Genomic DNA, 14,226 nt, shown 5'->3' on the forward strand with positions numbered 1-14,226 from the left:
TATTTGTCTTACATGAGTTTGAGGGAAGATATCGACAATCTCTAATATTATACATTCATTCATTCATTTTCTACCGCTTTTCCTCACGAGGGTCGCGGGGGTGCTGGAGCCTATCCCAGCTGTCTTTGGGCGAGAGGCGGGGTACACCCTGGACTGGTGGCCAGCCAATCACAGGGCACATATAGACAAACAACCATTCACACTCACATTCACTCGACCGCCGTGCCGCCCCTTAATATTATACAATGTATACAAAAATATGATTGCTTCATGAGCAATAATGCAAAAAGATGCTAAGTAAATGCCATTATTCCAAAAAGCAGATTCATGGATTACTTGAAATATAAAAGCAGTAACATTTAACAAAAATGCACCTGAGATGGAGCCTCTTCAGCTGCTAAAGATGAAGAAGGTCAATAAATGTCATAATTTTTCAATGTTTCATATTTTTTCCGGATGTTTGTGCCACATACGAATGTGCCACTTTGCAAAATGTATCATTGCATTTTAGAATTGGATTATTTTAGTCAACTAATATTGCAGTATTTGAGGGAAGATATCGACAATCTCTAATATTATACAATGTATACAAAATTATGATTGCTTCATATGAATGTGCCACTTTGCAAAATGTATCATTGCATTTTAGAATTGCATTATTTTAGTCAACTAATATTGCAGTATTTGTCTTACATGAGTTTGAGGGAAGATATCGACAATCTCGAATATTATACAATGTATACAAAAATATGATTGCGTCATGAGCAATAATGCAAAAAGGTGCTAAGTAAATGCCATTATTCCAAAAAGCAGATTCATGGATTACTTGAAATATAAGAGCAGTAACTTTTAAACAGAAATGCAGCTGAGATGGAATCTCTTCAGCTGCTAAGGATGAAGAAGGTCAATAAATTTTATCATTTTTCAATATTTCACATTTTTCCGAATGTTTGTGCCACATACCAATGTGCCACTTTGCAAAATGTATCATTTTAGAATTGGATTATTTTAGTCAACTAATATTGCAGTATTTGTCTTACATGAGTTTGAGGGAAGATATCGACAATCTCGAATATTATACAATGTATACAAAAAATATGATTGCTTCATGAGCAATAATGCAAAAGGTGCTAAGTCAATGACATTATTCCAAAAAGCAGATTCATGGATTACTTGAAATATAAAAGCAGTAACTTTTAACAGAAATGCAGCTGAGATGGAGCCTCTTCAGCTGCTAAAGATGAAGAAGGTCAATAACTCACCTTTGTCTCTGCTCTATTCTTTGAGATGTGTCAGCTGTTGCGCTGCCGCTATTAAGGTGGGGGTGTGTCACGCAATCCTCCACCTTGTGAAAACACAATAGATTTGCAGTTGAAGAACCTCGGAATTTTGTTTTATTTAACTGAATTCCCTTCTGTCAGACAACAAAGTACTCTGATCATGTGACAAATCAACTTACTACATTTTGAAATCAAAGTGCAATCAAATCGAATAAAAACCCATCACACACACATATACATTTTCTTAATGAAATTTTTTTTTATTTCAGCACATCACGGTTATAAATATTAATCAACTTTGTCACCACATAAGCCATACATAAAAATATTACTCCCCTCTCAATATGTTGCAGTACACAACTTATGATCTTAAACTACACAGTACACTACAACAGGCACAATTGTGCATCAGTCACTGACTGTAGTGTTGTGACATTCACAAACGAACCGGTTCTTTTGAACGGCTCATTAACATGAACGATGGGAACCGAGTTGCAGCTGGGAACCGTTGCCCCCCAAGTTTGGTTGTTTTTTTTCTTTGCACTAAAAGCTGTTTTGCGAAGAAATTCATTGTAGCCTGCTGTGTTTTTTAATATTTATACATGTTCAAATCATGGTTTACACACACACACACACACACACACAATTTGTACAATGGGTAATTCATAACAGTGACGTCACTGTCAACGCAGAGTGTTATAGCACCACCCTGTGGAATATTTACAAAGAATCCAGATTAGATTTTAAAAGGTTAAAATCAGTATTTCAAAATAATTCAAACTCATATTGGTGGGATATCTAAATTAATTCCTCACAGTGATTATTTTGAAGATAAAACTTAAAACTTAAATAAATAAAACTTAATAAATATAAATATAAAATGAGCCAAATGAGGCAGTTTTTTTAAAGGCTCTTTGAAAAGAACGGCTCACTGAGATCCGGCTCCTTTCAAAGAGCCAAAAATCCCATCTGTAACTGACTGGTGTGAAAAAATGCTTGTAATACTGAACGCAATGCGTTCAATAATGCAAATCAATTTGCACCGATCAGCTTTAAGCTCCACCCATTTCCGGTTAAACCAGTGGATGATGCCTTCAAAATGCCCTCAGTAAAACACACATGTTTGTTGTCCATAACATCCGCCCACCCATACCATAACCCCACTGCAACACAGCACATTGTAGGTGTACCCCATCAACCCAAACTGCAGTCTGATTCCCTTATGCTGCTGTGGAATGCTGTTGTGGTGGTTCTGAGAAGACTCGACTTTAGTCTCCATCTTCTTGGTTACTAAATAAGATCCATGTCTGCTCTCAGCCTCTCCTCCACATTCACCCAGCTCTTGTTTTTTAAAGTTTATTGTTGCCACACTGGTGTAATAGGTGCTGCACGGTGGACGAGCGGTGAGCATGCTGGCCACGAAGTCAATGAAATGCGTGCCTGCCTTAGTGTATTTCTTTGTTAGTTTAAAACACTTGGAGGTGGAGCTGTCCAGTACTGACACACTATTTAGCAAATATCTGCTATGCTAATGTGCCAGTCTGATTAACAAAACAAAGGTAATAACAGGGAGAGGCAGAACTTCCTGAGGGGAAAAGAGGAGATGTATATTTGAGGAGAGGTATTGTTTTGTTTGAGTAATCGAGACAGTGGCTGTCAGAGCAGACGCCACTATTTGACGGACTTCATGGTGCCACAGGGAGACAGGAAGGAGGGACTTAGGCATTTATGCACAAGGTGAGGGGTCGGCAACCTTTAGTAGTGACGACACAGAAGCATAAAACAGTTGGAGCCACAGCGGAAGCACCAAGGATAAATAAAATAATGATGTGCTCTTAGTTTGTTGTTTTTGAAACTATAATGCACTTGAGGCTGCATGGTGGTCTCGTGGTTTGCTCGCAGGTCTCACAGGAGACCCGAGTTCAATTCCACACTCGGCCATCTCTGTGTGGAGTTTACATGTTCTCCCCGTGCATGCGTGGGTTTTTTTTTTCGGGTACTCCGGTTTCCTCCCACATTCCAAAAACATGCTAGGTTAATTGGTGACTCCAAAATTGTCCATAGGTATGAATGTGAGTGTGAATGGTTGTTTGTCTATATGTGCCCTGTGATTGGCTGGCCACCAGTCCAGAGTGTACCCCGCTTCTCGCCCGAAGACAGCTGGGATAGGCTCCAGCATACCCCCTAAGCATTATACAAAATGGATGGATGGATGGATACTTGACTTCCACTCGATTATGTAATCATTTGTGAAGATGATAATTGATACATGAGGTTTAACCATTATATTACAGTGCAATTTACCCAGTAGAGCAGAGTCATGCTGCAGTAAAGGATGATGCTGTAGAGGTCCATTAATTTGAACACACAGAAGATGCAGGAGATGTTTGGGATGGAGGAGGTACAGGGAGAAGCCACAGAGGCCTCCAGCTCAGACAGAGAGAGTCCACTGTGAGCTTTCTTTAGGACCTGAAAGAGAGCGAGCGTGAGAGACCTTCATCACTGAGACAATGTGATAGTGTACTAATAATTAATAAAAAATGCATTGCATCTCCTTTAGAACCACAGTTGTATGTGTGACTGCATAGGGACACTTTGTATACTCACCCCACAGTCATTAGCACCATCCCCGCACATCCCAACAATGTAACTGGAAATAAAAATACAATTATAATCTGCTCAAAAGTCATAAATTATCAAAATAAATAAATAAGCTGACTCAATGTTCTGCAGGACTTGCACCAGCTTAACCTTCTGGTCTGGAGTCATACCAGCAAACACAGTGGCTCTCATTAGGAACTGCAGCGCCCCCATGAGGAGAGACATAAAGCAGTCATCATGCCAGGACACAGATGCCTACACTGCTCTACTGTATCTTAGTATCTTAGGGGACAAGTTCTGGAAAGTGTTCAGTGATGACAGCAAAGGCTGGGCCACTCACAGCAAAGTGATAGTCCAAGTTCTCCTCTTCTTCTTCTTTCACCCCCTCATCAGAAAAGCTGGTGAGGGCAGAAAGATAGGAACAAATAAAACAGATCATTAAAAACTTTTCATAAAGTGTGCCAAATGACTTTGATTATTTGAGACAGGCAATATCTGACCGGATGATCCTTGACCCAAATTGTTACTGGTGCAGACCATCAGATAACCATCAGAGGACAGAAAGGCTTTCAGAAAAAAATGCCATTTTGAATTTGCACAACAGGAAGAAAGTTTTAGTCCCTGATGTGACAAAAATGTAACCTTGGTCCTGATGGCTTCCAACATTACTAGCATGATGAGGTGATCCCACCTGAGATGCTCTCCACACGGCACAGTGGCGGGTGCGCCATGACAATCTGAGGTGCTTTTTTTTTCTTCCAATGGAACAATAGAGCTTCTGGTTGTGCAGGGGTGTCAAAAGGCAGCTGGCTATGTGGAGATGTGTTACGGGGGCATTTGAAGGAGGACACAAGAGGTGGGGAACACATTCATTCATTCATTTTCTACCGCTTTTCCTCACGAGGGTCACGGGGGTGCTGTCTTCAAGCATGAGGCGGGGTACACCGTGGACTGGTGGCCAGCCAATCACAGTGCACATATAGACAAACAACCATTCACACTCACATTCATACCTATGGACAATTTGGAGTGGCCAATTAACCTAGCATGTTTTTGGAATGTGGGAGGAAACCGGAGTACCCGGAGAAAACCCACGCATGCACGGGGAGAACATGCAAACTCCACACAGAGATGGCCGAGGGTGGAATTGAACCCTGGTCTCCTAGCTGTGAGGTCTGCGCGCTCACCACTAGCGCTTATTACAGTTGCTGCTTCATGCTCGCTGAGTGGGCCTGGAGCGTGCCGAGGTGGAACCAAGTCTGCCACAAACGAGGGCGGACCACCTGTGCAGACCACACCTGCACTTACATTTATTTATATGCTGCAAAAAAGGGGTGGGGCCAATCAGCTGCTGCTCCTACAACAACAACACCAAAAGAACAAGCAAATAAAAGTGCTCAAACATAACAGGTCGTAAAATGTGAACAGACTATTCCAGTTTAATTTTGTTTGCTTACTTTTTTTTCATGTGCCTATTTTTCTTTTTGCATTTTGAAGCTCTGCTTAAAACTTGCAATTTACCAACAGGTTGAAATATTTTGATCAGGAGTTCATATTGGATAACTGCCAAAGGGAACCCACTCCTAGTATGGTAATTTATTGTTGAAGCTCTTTGAGTTCAGCAAATAGCTTTAAGTGTTTGATCTATGTGGACAAAGAAAAGATAATATTTGCTCCTGGCGGAAGCGGCTTCTTCTAATGTGAAGCTCAGAGTTTCCACAAATCATGAAAGCAACGTTTACAGTTTAAACATCATTGTAGTCTGGGGTGGGGCTTTCCGGTCATTGTGCAACAATAAAGGGGTGGAGAATGCACAACAGAGTCCAGTCATTTGATTTGAAATTCACGGGATTAAATAATAAAGTGATATATATTGTTTGTGTTGCAAGGTGCTCACTAGAAAGGGTTACATCTATTGAAAATTGATTTACAATGCACTCTCAATCAGTTAATCGGGGATCGATTGTCTATGTCTGCTAAGGCCGAAAGGGGGAGCTCGTGGCTGCTGCATTCCATTCTGAATGAAGATGCCAGAGGGAGATATCGTTTCCGGCCATCCTTATTCACATATTTCCCTCTTTTCAGGTATGTCACGGGCATTAAATGTACGCGTTGCTGTGCTCTAACATGTGAGCAATTTTGAACATGTTTGGTGAATTTTGGAAACTTTTTGAGACATGTTTGGTACCACATTGTAGATGCTACATGGTACTGTAAGCTAGCTAACCTACGTCTGATATGAGGGTAATGGCACGGTTTATGTTTAATGTATGCATTTGTTTAGGTAGACATGTACAGTATATGTTCTTTCTTTGGATTTTTAAAATAATATGCAAATGCTATGTGTTTGAGTTGTCTGAAAAAGTATAAAGGGACACTGTTTGTTGTTTTGTTGATTTGCTGTGCAGGTCTACTTGTGGGAAACAAAATGGCGACTGTGTGCTTGACGTACATGTTTTGTTTGTGTGTGAAATAAATAAAAAAAACATACATATATAAGACTGAGGTGTGCACGTCATAAAATGTGATATTTAGTGCACAGAAAGATATTACAAGGAAATATTTTTAATCAAATGTTTTTGTTTTTTTTCCCCAAACAGAGCTAAGTACAAGTACTCGGCTAATTAAACATTGTGCTTCTTTTCCATGTCAGAATTGAACAGGGTCATAATTCCTTCATCACACACGTTGTCTGTCTGTCTGTCTCTCGCTCTTTTTGGTGTTGCTCTCCATGTCTTTAACTTTAAAGAGGCATTGTATTATGCGTTTCGTTGCTGATTTTCCATGATGTGTGACTACTGGTTTGTCACTGCGCATGTGTGTAACGGATCTACATCAGTAGATGTAGTCAATGGCTGCTCTGTATCCATTTTATTATTGCTGTTTAGTTATGGGCATAATGGGAAAAAACACTACTTCCAATACTAAACGATTGATAAAAGATGTAAACGTGTCTGGCGCCCTCTGGTGGACGATAACATCCTCACACGCGCCACTCTAAGCGTTGTCATAGCAACACTAAAGCGTGCACGTACAAAAAAAAACAAGCGTTTGGTCATTCTGTCGACATTCGACATCTATGACGCCATCTTTGTGTAGAATTTAGTCCACAGTTCATTTTATCTAACAAGGCTCGTGGTAGAGAGTCAAAGATGAGCGGAGCCAAAGCCCGCAGCGACGCGCCTGTTGCTGAGAACGTCTCCGGCGGAAACCACGGTTCTGCGGCTCCTTCTCGGGAGCGCAAGTCGAGTGGAGGCGTTCTGAAGAGGCTCAAGTCGCGGAGGAACGAGGTGGACAGCAGGCCCGTCACGGAGGAGGACTTGCGGGCACAGAATGGATACACCACGGCGGAGGATGTCCTCGGACTGCGGGTGGCTACACGAGGTTTGACTGCTTGTTATGGGCTAAATGTACCTTTATACTGCCTTTTACACTGACAATGAATATGAGCATAATTTACATCTGAATATTTGTATATATGCATTTGTTAGTGGAAAAACGCCTTTATATTTAGTAAATGATAGCAGGTGTTTGTGACAGCTTCTAGATCTTTCTGTGTCTAATGCATATCTATGTACATTTGTGATAGCACAAGAAAACAATAGCATTTGATTGTTAGTCAAGTACATTTTGCAAGATGATGGCTTCACTGCACTTGATTTAACTGACGGCTTGTGGGCCAAATCCTAAAGAGCTTTGTGATATAGAGGCTCTTTGACTATAGCGTTGTTTTGCAGTATGTCCTTAAAAACATCAATGCTGTCCCATCATATGACAATATTGAACCAGAATCTTTTTGTGTCAGGTTCTTTAAAAATAGCAGAATATCATTTCATATACAGTATTGGCTCTTTGACTAGCACGGTAGTGTCCAGCAAAACAGCAGAGCGTTCCTGTCTTGACTGGCATTTTTGCAGTAGGCTCATGAAAACAGCAGAGTGGTTTTCTGTTTTAACTTTGGCCTATATTATCCATTTGGTGAAGTTAAAATAAAAAGGTGACATTACATACAAAAAAAAGTAGTTTTTAGCTTTTTGAAAGTGTGGCCACCAGAACAAATTCCAGTGTATAAGTCACACCTATTTGTACATATATATGCTTGCATCAGACTATAATCCACAAATACGTCATAATATGGCATACTGTAGCACGCGCAAGTCAGTGAGCAACAGACGGCTCTTTATGAGCTATGAAAAAAGTTACAAGCTTGTCAACCGAGCAGGTGATTTCTCAAACAGTCTGACTCACGGTGTTATCTCTCAAAGAACACTAAACTCATCGCACAGCAACTGAAAACCCAAGAGGTATATCTAAGAAAAAAACATACCAGCATAAGTTAAAAAAAAAACAATTTAAACATTTTCTGCATTGCTGCTTCTGTCCACCGTAGGGAGCCAGAGGACCCCAGAGGGAAGCTGATGTCATTGCAGTGCCCGGGAGGCACCAATGAATACTTTGCTAGAATGCAATTCATTATGAGAAAACATTTTTAAATAATTTTGGTATAAAATCATATTCTTGTTTCTATATTTCTTTGTTATACCTTTTTGGTGTTAAGTTGCTGTGTGATGACTTGAGCGTTATTGTAACACGAGTCAAACTGTTAAATTGAATAATGACCCCTTGCGATTTTGAAACGGCTGACAAGCCTGTCTTGAGTTTACTGATAGCTTGTGATTAGCTCCTGCTAAAGAAAGAGCTACCATTTTCTCACTGACTTAACAAGGAGCACTGCCTTTACATTTTAATAGTAGTAGTGGTAGTAGTAGTGTACCCGTAATTGACGGCAGATGATTGTTGTCATATATCTTGTCATTTTTGCAGGCTACCTCTGTAAACCCGAAGACAATATTTACAACATCGACTTTGTGCGCTTCAAGATCAGAGACCTGGATACGGGAACAGTCTTGTTTGAGATCGCCAAACCTCCACACTCAGGTGCCTACTGCTTTGCTTCCATGCCCTGTGTTTTATGGCCTAGCCAACTATTTAATTTAAGTCTATGTCATGTTGTGTTAGTGACGATTAAGGACAAGATACAATACACTAAGCGACATGGAACTTGTACCACTTGTAAATGTAGGTTCTTTTCAGAGTGCACAATGTCAAATGTATTTCTGTGCTGTGGCTTGTAGAGGAAGATGAAGAAAACCGAGTAGGAGATGCCAGCGCGGGCCGTTTCGTACGTTACCAGTTCACCCCAGCATTTCTACGCCTGAGGACCGTGGGAGCCACGTGAGTGACTTGACACATCACTGGTTCACTACTGACTACTACAGACCAATCACTCACCTGGTGACCTCATTCAGAGATGTGATCTCTCCATCTTACCAGAGTGGAATTTACCGTCGGTAACCGGCCCCTGAACAATTTCCGAATGATTGAGCGGCACTATTTCCGAGATCGCCTCCTGAAGAGCTTTGACTTTGATTTTGGCTTCTGCATCCCAAACAGCCGAAATACCTGTGAACACATCTACGAGTTCCCTCAACTGTCCGAGAGCTTAGGTGAGTCTGAAATGTGTATGTGCAACAATGACTGTATTGGCCGGATATAAGACAACCCTGAATATAAGACTCTTTTTCAATACCTGTTTTTGCCCAAATATATTTTCAGACAAAATCCAGAGAAGTCATATATAACTGTGTGACCTTTGACTGACAGTTGATGACATCATTACTTTAAAATTAGCATAAAAGGCTTCCTTCTTGAATGAGTGACAGGAAGAAAAGCTCTGGAAAAGTTGTGTGGTGCCTGTTGTTTTGCATGTATAAATCTATGGACCCTGAATATAAGATATATTTTCTTCAGACTGTCTCATGTTCAAGTCAATACGGGAATAAGATGTGCAGGTAGGAGTTTGCGGCAATTGTAGAAATGGTGCATCTAGCAATTCACCTTAGCTTTTGCTGCACTAAACACAGACAGTCTATTCTCGCTGTGTTGTGCTATGATTTTATAAAGTTTCCTAAACCTTCCCACTTATGCAGAGAAAAGGCAGAACAAAGTCTCTTTTAATATGTATCTCAAAAGAATAGGTGACAAAAATGAAAACTACGGTGGGGTGCAAGATCTCTGGGTAGGTGATGTGGAGCATACGGTGGTGGTAAAGGACTAAAACAAAACAAGCTTGATTTACCGAACTACTGTGGATCATATTGAAGGAAAAGTCAGCTGTGTGTTGTTTACAAGTGGTGTCATTGTAGATGCCACTTTAATGAAACTGGTAAAGTTGAATTAATTGGTGAATTACACATGGGTATAGTATAATTATATGCGCCAACGTATATCCCGCCTGATCAGGGTTTACCTCATTGGAATCATACCATAGCAACCAGAAATAAACAATACTGCCTGGTGGGAAAGTCACATGTTTTGACAGTAAAAAAAACATAATACCATTCAGGTGAATATTGTTTTCCAGAAAAAGCACAATAGACAGTGTATGACGTACAGTGTATGAAGTGCATAATACCGTACATAATTAGAGATGCTGGATTCTTAGCAATGTCTGATGCACTTAATTTCCCACATTATAATATTATAATATTGATATGGGCAGTAGATCTTCCCTCAAACTAATGTCAGATTACATCTCCATCTATGAATAAACATATGGATTTCTTGCCCCCCGCCCAAACGGTCAGTTGAATTTACTCCAGTCCCGGCCCTCTTTGAGATATGCCCACTCCGCTGTGATTGGTCTCACTCCCAAGCGCTCCCGAGGACTTCCGGACAGCTACCAAGCTCATTGTAGTCAATAACTTAAACCCAAAATAAAAACAGTTAGGACACTGATAAATTATTACTGACAGCACGACACGACCAAGTAACGTTAAAAGACGTCAGACTTTAGCAACAGTTTGGCAGATATTTGGCCAGGACTTGGCAGTTCCACCCACTTCTGCTGGATGCTTGCCTCTTTAGGAAAGCTAAACATAATTACTGGAACAAACATTTCCTACGTGTCATTGCTAACACCGTGAACAGAGCTCTGCAGAGAGGGGGGAGAGGTGAAATTCGGAAATAATTCCACACCATGGACATACTGAGCTAGCAAGCTAGAAAAACTGATACCCTTATGAACCAATATCTATTTTTATGCCAATATCAGCCAATAATATTGGTAACAAAATGACACCCATGCACCTTCAAGAGTACAATGACTTGTCAATAGGATCGGTGCCGGTGAATATTGGCTTTAGGAAGCATAGCTACATGGGAATCCAACCATTAACCTTACAGGGTACCGTATTGTTGAGGGGAAGCCATTTTTTTGGCTATTTTTGAATATAAATGTAATTTGACAGACTCTTTATGGTGCTGTAAAATTGTGTTCAGCTGCTACAGTCTGTATACTATTAACCTTTAGGAAAGCCACTTGACGGATTGGTTATTTTTACAGCGGACTGTAGCTTCCCTAAGGATGGGATTTGCGGAGAAGATAAGTGCAATCAATAGCCCTTTCCAGCATGTCATATGCATTTGAGCATTGTATCAACACATGCCCAAAGGAAATTTAAAGCTGCTTCTGCATTCGTTATTTCATGCTGGAATACCATCAGGATTAAGAAAGAACCTTATTACATACTATAATTAAGACCTGGATTAAAAAAAACAACACTGACAGTCAATTTTATTTGGGTTTAGTTTTTTTTTTTTAATTCTAAATTTAGGATAGCTCACCCTTTTGTTGTCTGTTGTTTTTTTTTCAGTCCGTCAGATGGTGGACTGTCCATATGAGACCCGATCCGACAGCTTCTATTTTGTGGAGAACAGACTGGTCATGCACAACAAGGCAGACTACGCTTATCACGGAGGACAGTGATACCTGCCTTAAAAACACACATTTACACATGTGCATATATACTATCATGCATGAATACACTTGAACATAAACGTACACACAAACACTAATTGTTATTTGGTGATTGGTGGTCAGTCTGGGGGGTGTACCCCACTGTTCCGGCTTAGCTTCCCCAGTGACACTGGAAAGGATGAGTGGTAGACTTAATGGATTAATGGATGTTATAATTATCAGGCATTGCTTTCGACACTGTGGGAGGGTTTCAAACATGGTTTGGCTCTTCTTACCATTCATTTATTTTCTCTGCTGCTTGTCCTTACCAGGGACAGGGGCGTACGTATGTTGGAGCTTATCCCAGCTGACTTACGTCCCGGACGGGTCGCCAGGGCCAATCTTTGAAAAAAACAAAAAACAAAACGTCTTTCCAATGAGGCACATACACCCACATACAATCACACACATTCAACCCCCAAGTGTCACACAAAGTGTGTTCTCAGTGTTTGTCAGAAGCAGCTGCTCTTCTGAGCTGCCGCCCCCACAATCCACTCCAGACAATACCAAGGGAAAAAACAGACTCCATCCACAAAAACACTCCTGTCAAACACACATGGTCAGTCTTGCGACCCCCCCACCACCACCACAAACCCAACCGCCCGCAACAACTCTTAACACAATTATACAAATGTACACAGTTTGATCAAACCTTTCTACGTTTTTCTACCTGAAATAGTAACCATAAACGATATACTACGATATGATCACTAAGCATGAGATGACAGGAACAGAAGAGTGCAATATTTAATGGCCTTACAGAATCAAGCTGGAATTGGTCTTGCTGTTGAAGGCTCTTATTGTGTAAATGTTCTCTTTTAGGGATAATGTTTGTAAGAAGGAAAAAAAATATCCATGGATTTGACCAAATAAATGTACGAGATTGAAGTGTCAATTGTGTCATGTTGAAAGGTGGAAAATTTGGTGGTGATTTGTTGTGATGCAGAGGAGTGCAGTAACTGTGGTGGCCACCAGGAGGAGTTATGTCAAGTGTTTTCAGTCATGTATACTGGATATCCCTGAACATGAGATTTCTTGACCCTTACTGTTTTTAAGATACATAATTTCATATCATGACTTTATATAAAGGCATATATTAGAATTTTTGATTGGATTGTTGATGGAGGATCTTATCATGCATTATCCATGCATTTTTCCAGCGCTCATGACCCCCCCGCCCCAAAAATCCCATGGTCCTCTCCGTTTCTCTCCCCACACCTACTACTACTCTCCCACTCTGTTTTCCCCTTTTCTGTCGGCCTCTCTCACCTGGTAACCAGACCTCTGGAGAGCAGGGTTGAGTTTCCACTTTCCCAGAGACGAGGACAATCTAAGCCACACAAAGATCCACAATGGACCCCCTCTGCTCTCTCTCTCCTCCCTACACACCTACACACATACTGAAACACACTTCACACACACCCGTTTGTCAAAGCTCCCTTTCCTTCTCCAGCCCTTTCAATGTATTCTTCCATTTTTCATCTTTCTGCACCTTTCTTTTCATCTCTTGGGCTTCCCATACAGTCCCACTGGTGGGAAGACCTGTAAGGAACGAAACCAGACCAGTGAAACACATTATTGCTATGACATTTGAGTTAATAAAAGCGTGTAAAACATCCCATTTATTAACCAAGATAACTTCAAGTACAAGGACAAGAACATTAGTAAGGCCGCGAGTGGCAGCCATGTGTTCTTGAGCAACACGTCCGTGGATTTTTTTTTTTAACAAGAGTGTCATCATTCAGCATGGAACCCTTCAAACAAAGCATGAATAAAGTAGGATGTGAAGGCCCAGTGTGTCAGTTGCCAATTAGCCCACAAAGCAGGGCACCATTATACTGTGAGCTCATAAATCAATAACCACAGCTTTTCATCAGGCTTGCTGGAGGCCTGCACAAAGTGCAGCACGCAAGTAAAAACAGCTGCGCTTGGCTGAACCACGTGTTGGTTGGTTTGATACCAGTGTCCAAATATCACCTCAGTGGGTATAAAATTAGCACGCAAAAAAACAAGCACGGCAATAAATACACACACATTCCGACTTTAGAGGGGATGATTTACGGTATGTGTTCCCAAGCCTTCGTGGAATAGCAGTCAGTGGTGGGTCGGCGGAAACAACTGGACAGGTGGAATAAATCAGTCGCACTCCCACTTCCTCCCACTAAACACATGCATACACACCTTCTCATGTATGCTGTTCAATGAATCACACACCATTGCCGGAGAAGTGAGAAGCACCGGTCTATTGAAGCTTCCTTGAAACACACACAGATCTCCACTCAAGTGAGGGGGGGTGTGGGGAAGGGGGGTTAGTGGAGGGGGGGGCGGGGGGCAGTGGTTTCCTATAAATAGCAGCTCGGAATGGCATTGATAGGTCCAGTGAAAGAAAAAAAAATAGAGGGGGGAGTGGAAAAAGGATTAAAAGAGATGCAGGGACGGACTGCAACTTCACTTGCAGATGTGTGTGGAAGATGCTTCGAATGTCCT

General features: G+C 41.2%; 1 protein-coding gene across 3 annotated transcripts; it reads left to right on the forward strand.

The window, feature by feature from the left end:
* Positions 1 to 5,808: 5,808 nt before the first annotated feature.
* On the forward strand, positions 5,809 to 14,011 carry LOC131129927 (protein unc-119 homolog B-like). Of its 3 annotated transcripts, none has more exons than XM_058073895.1 (6): positions 5,811 to 5,966; positions 7,013 to 7,265; positions 8,706 to 8,819; positions 9,017 to 9,116; positions 9,216 to 9,388; positions 11,597 to 14,011. In XM_058073895.1, the coding sequence occupies exons 2-6, from the start codon at positions 7,034 to 7,036 to the stop codon at positions 11,707 to 11,709; spliced, it is 732 nt and encodes a 243-aa protein (XP_057929878.1). In that variant the 5' UTR covers positions 5,811 to 5,966; positions 7,013 to 7,033; the 3' UTR covers positions 11,710 to 14,011. The 3 variants fall into 3 exon arrangements, with proteins under 3 accessions (XP_057929863.1, XP_057929878.1, XP_057929868.1); XM_058073885.1 differs by having other exon boundaries at positions 5,812 to 5,966; positions 6,290 to 7,265; XM_058073880.1 differs by having other exon boundaries at positions 5,809 to 7,265.
* The last annotated feature ends 215 nt before the right edge of the window (positions 14,012 to 14,226 follow it).

Source organism: Doryrhamphus excisus, chromosome 1 (genome assembly GCF_030265055.1).
Source record: "Doryrhamphus excisus isolate RoL2022-K1 chromosome 1, RoL_Dexc_1.0, whole genome shotgun sequence".
NCBI classification, from domain to species: Eukaryota; Metazoa; Chordata; class Actinopteri; order Syngnathiformes; family Syngnathidae; genus Doryrhamphus; species Doryrhamphus excisus.

Bases quoted from the DNA above. Each gene is read 5' to 3' on its own strand.
- LOC131129927 (XM_058073880.1), top strand. From the start codon at position 7,034: ATGAGCGGAGCCAAAGCCCGCAGCGACGCGCCTGTTGCTGAGAACGTC. The intron at 9,117-9,215 runs GTGAGTGACTTG...CCATCTTACCAG, and splicing joins CTGAGGACCGTGGGAGCCAC to AGTGGAATTTACCGTCGGTA. The intron at 9,389-11,596 runs GTGAGTCTGAAA...TTTTTTTTTCAG, and splicing joins TCAACTGTCCGAGAGCTTAG to TCCGTCAGATGGTGGACTGT.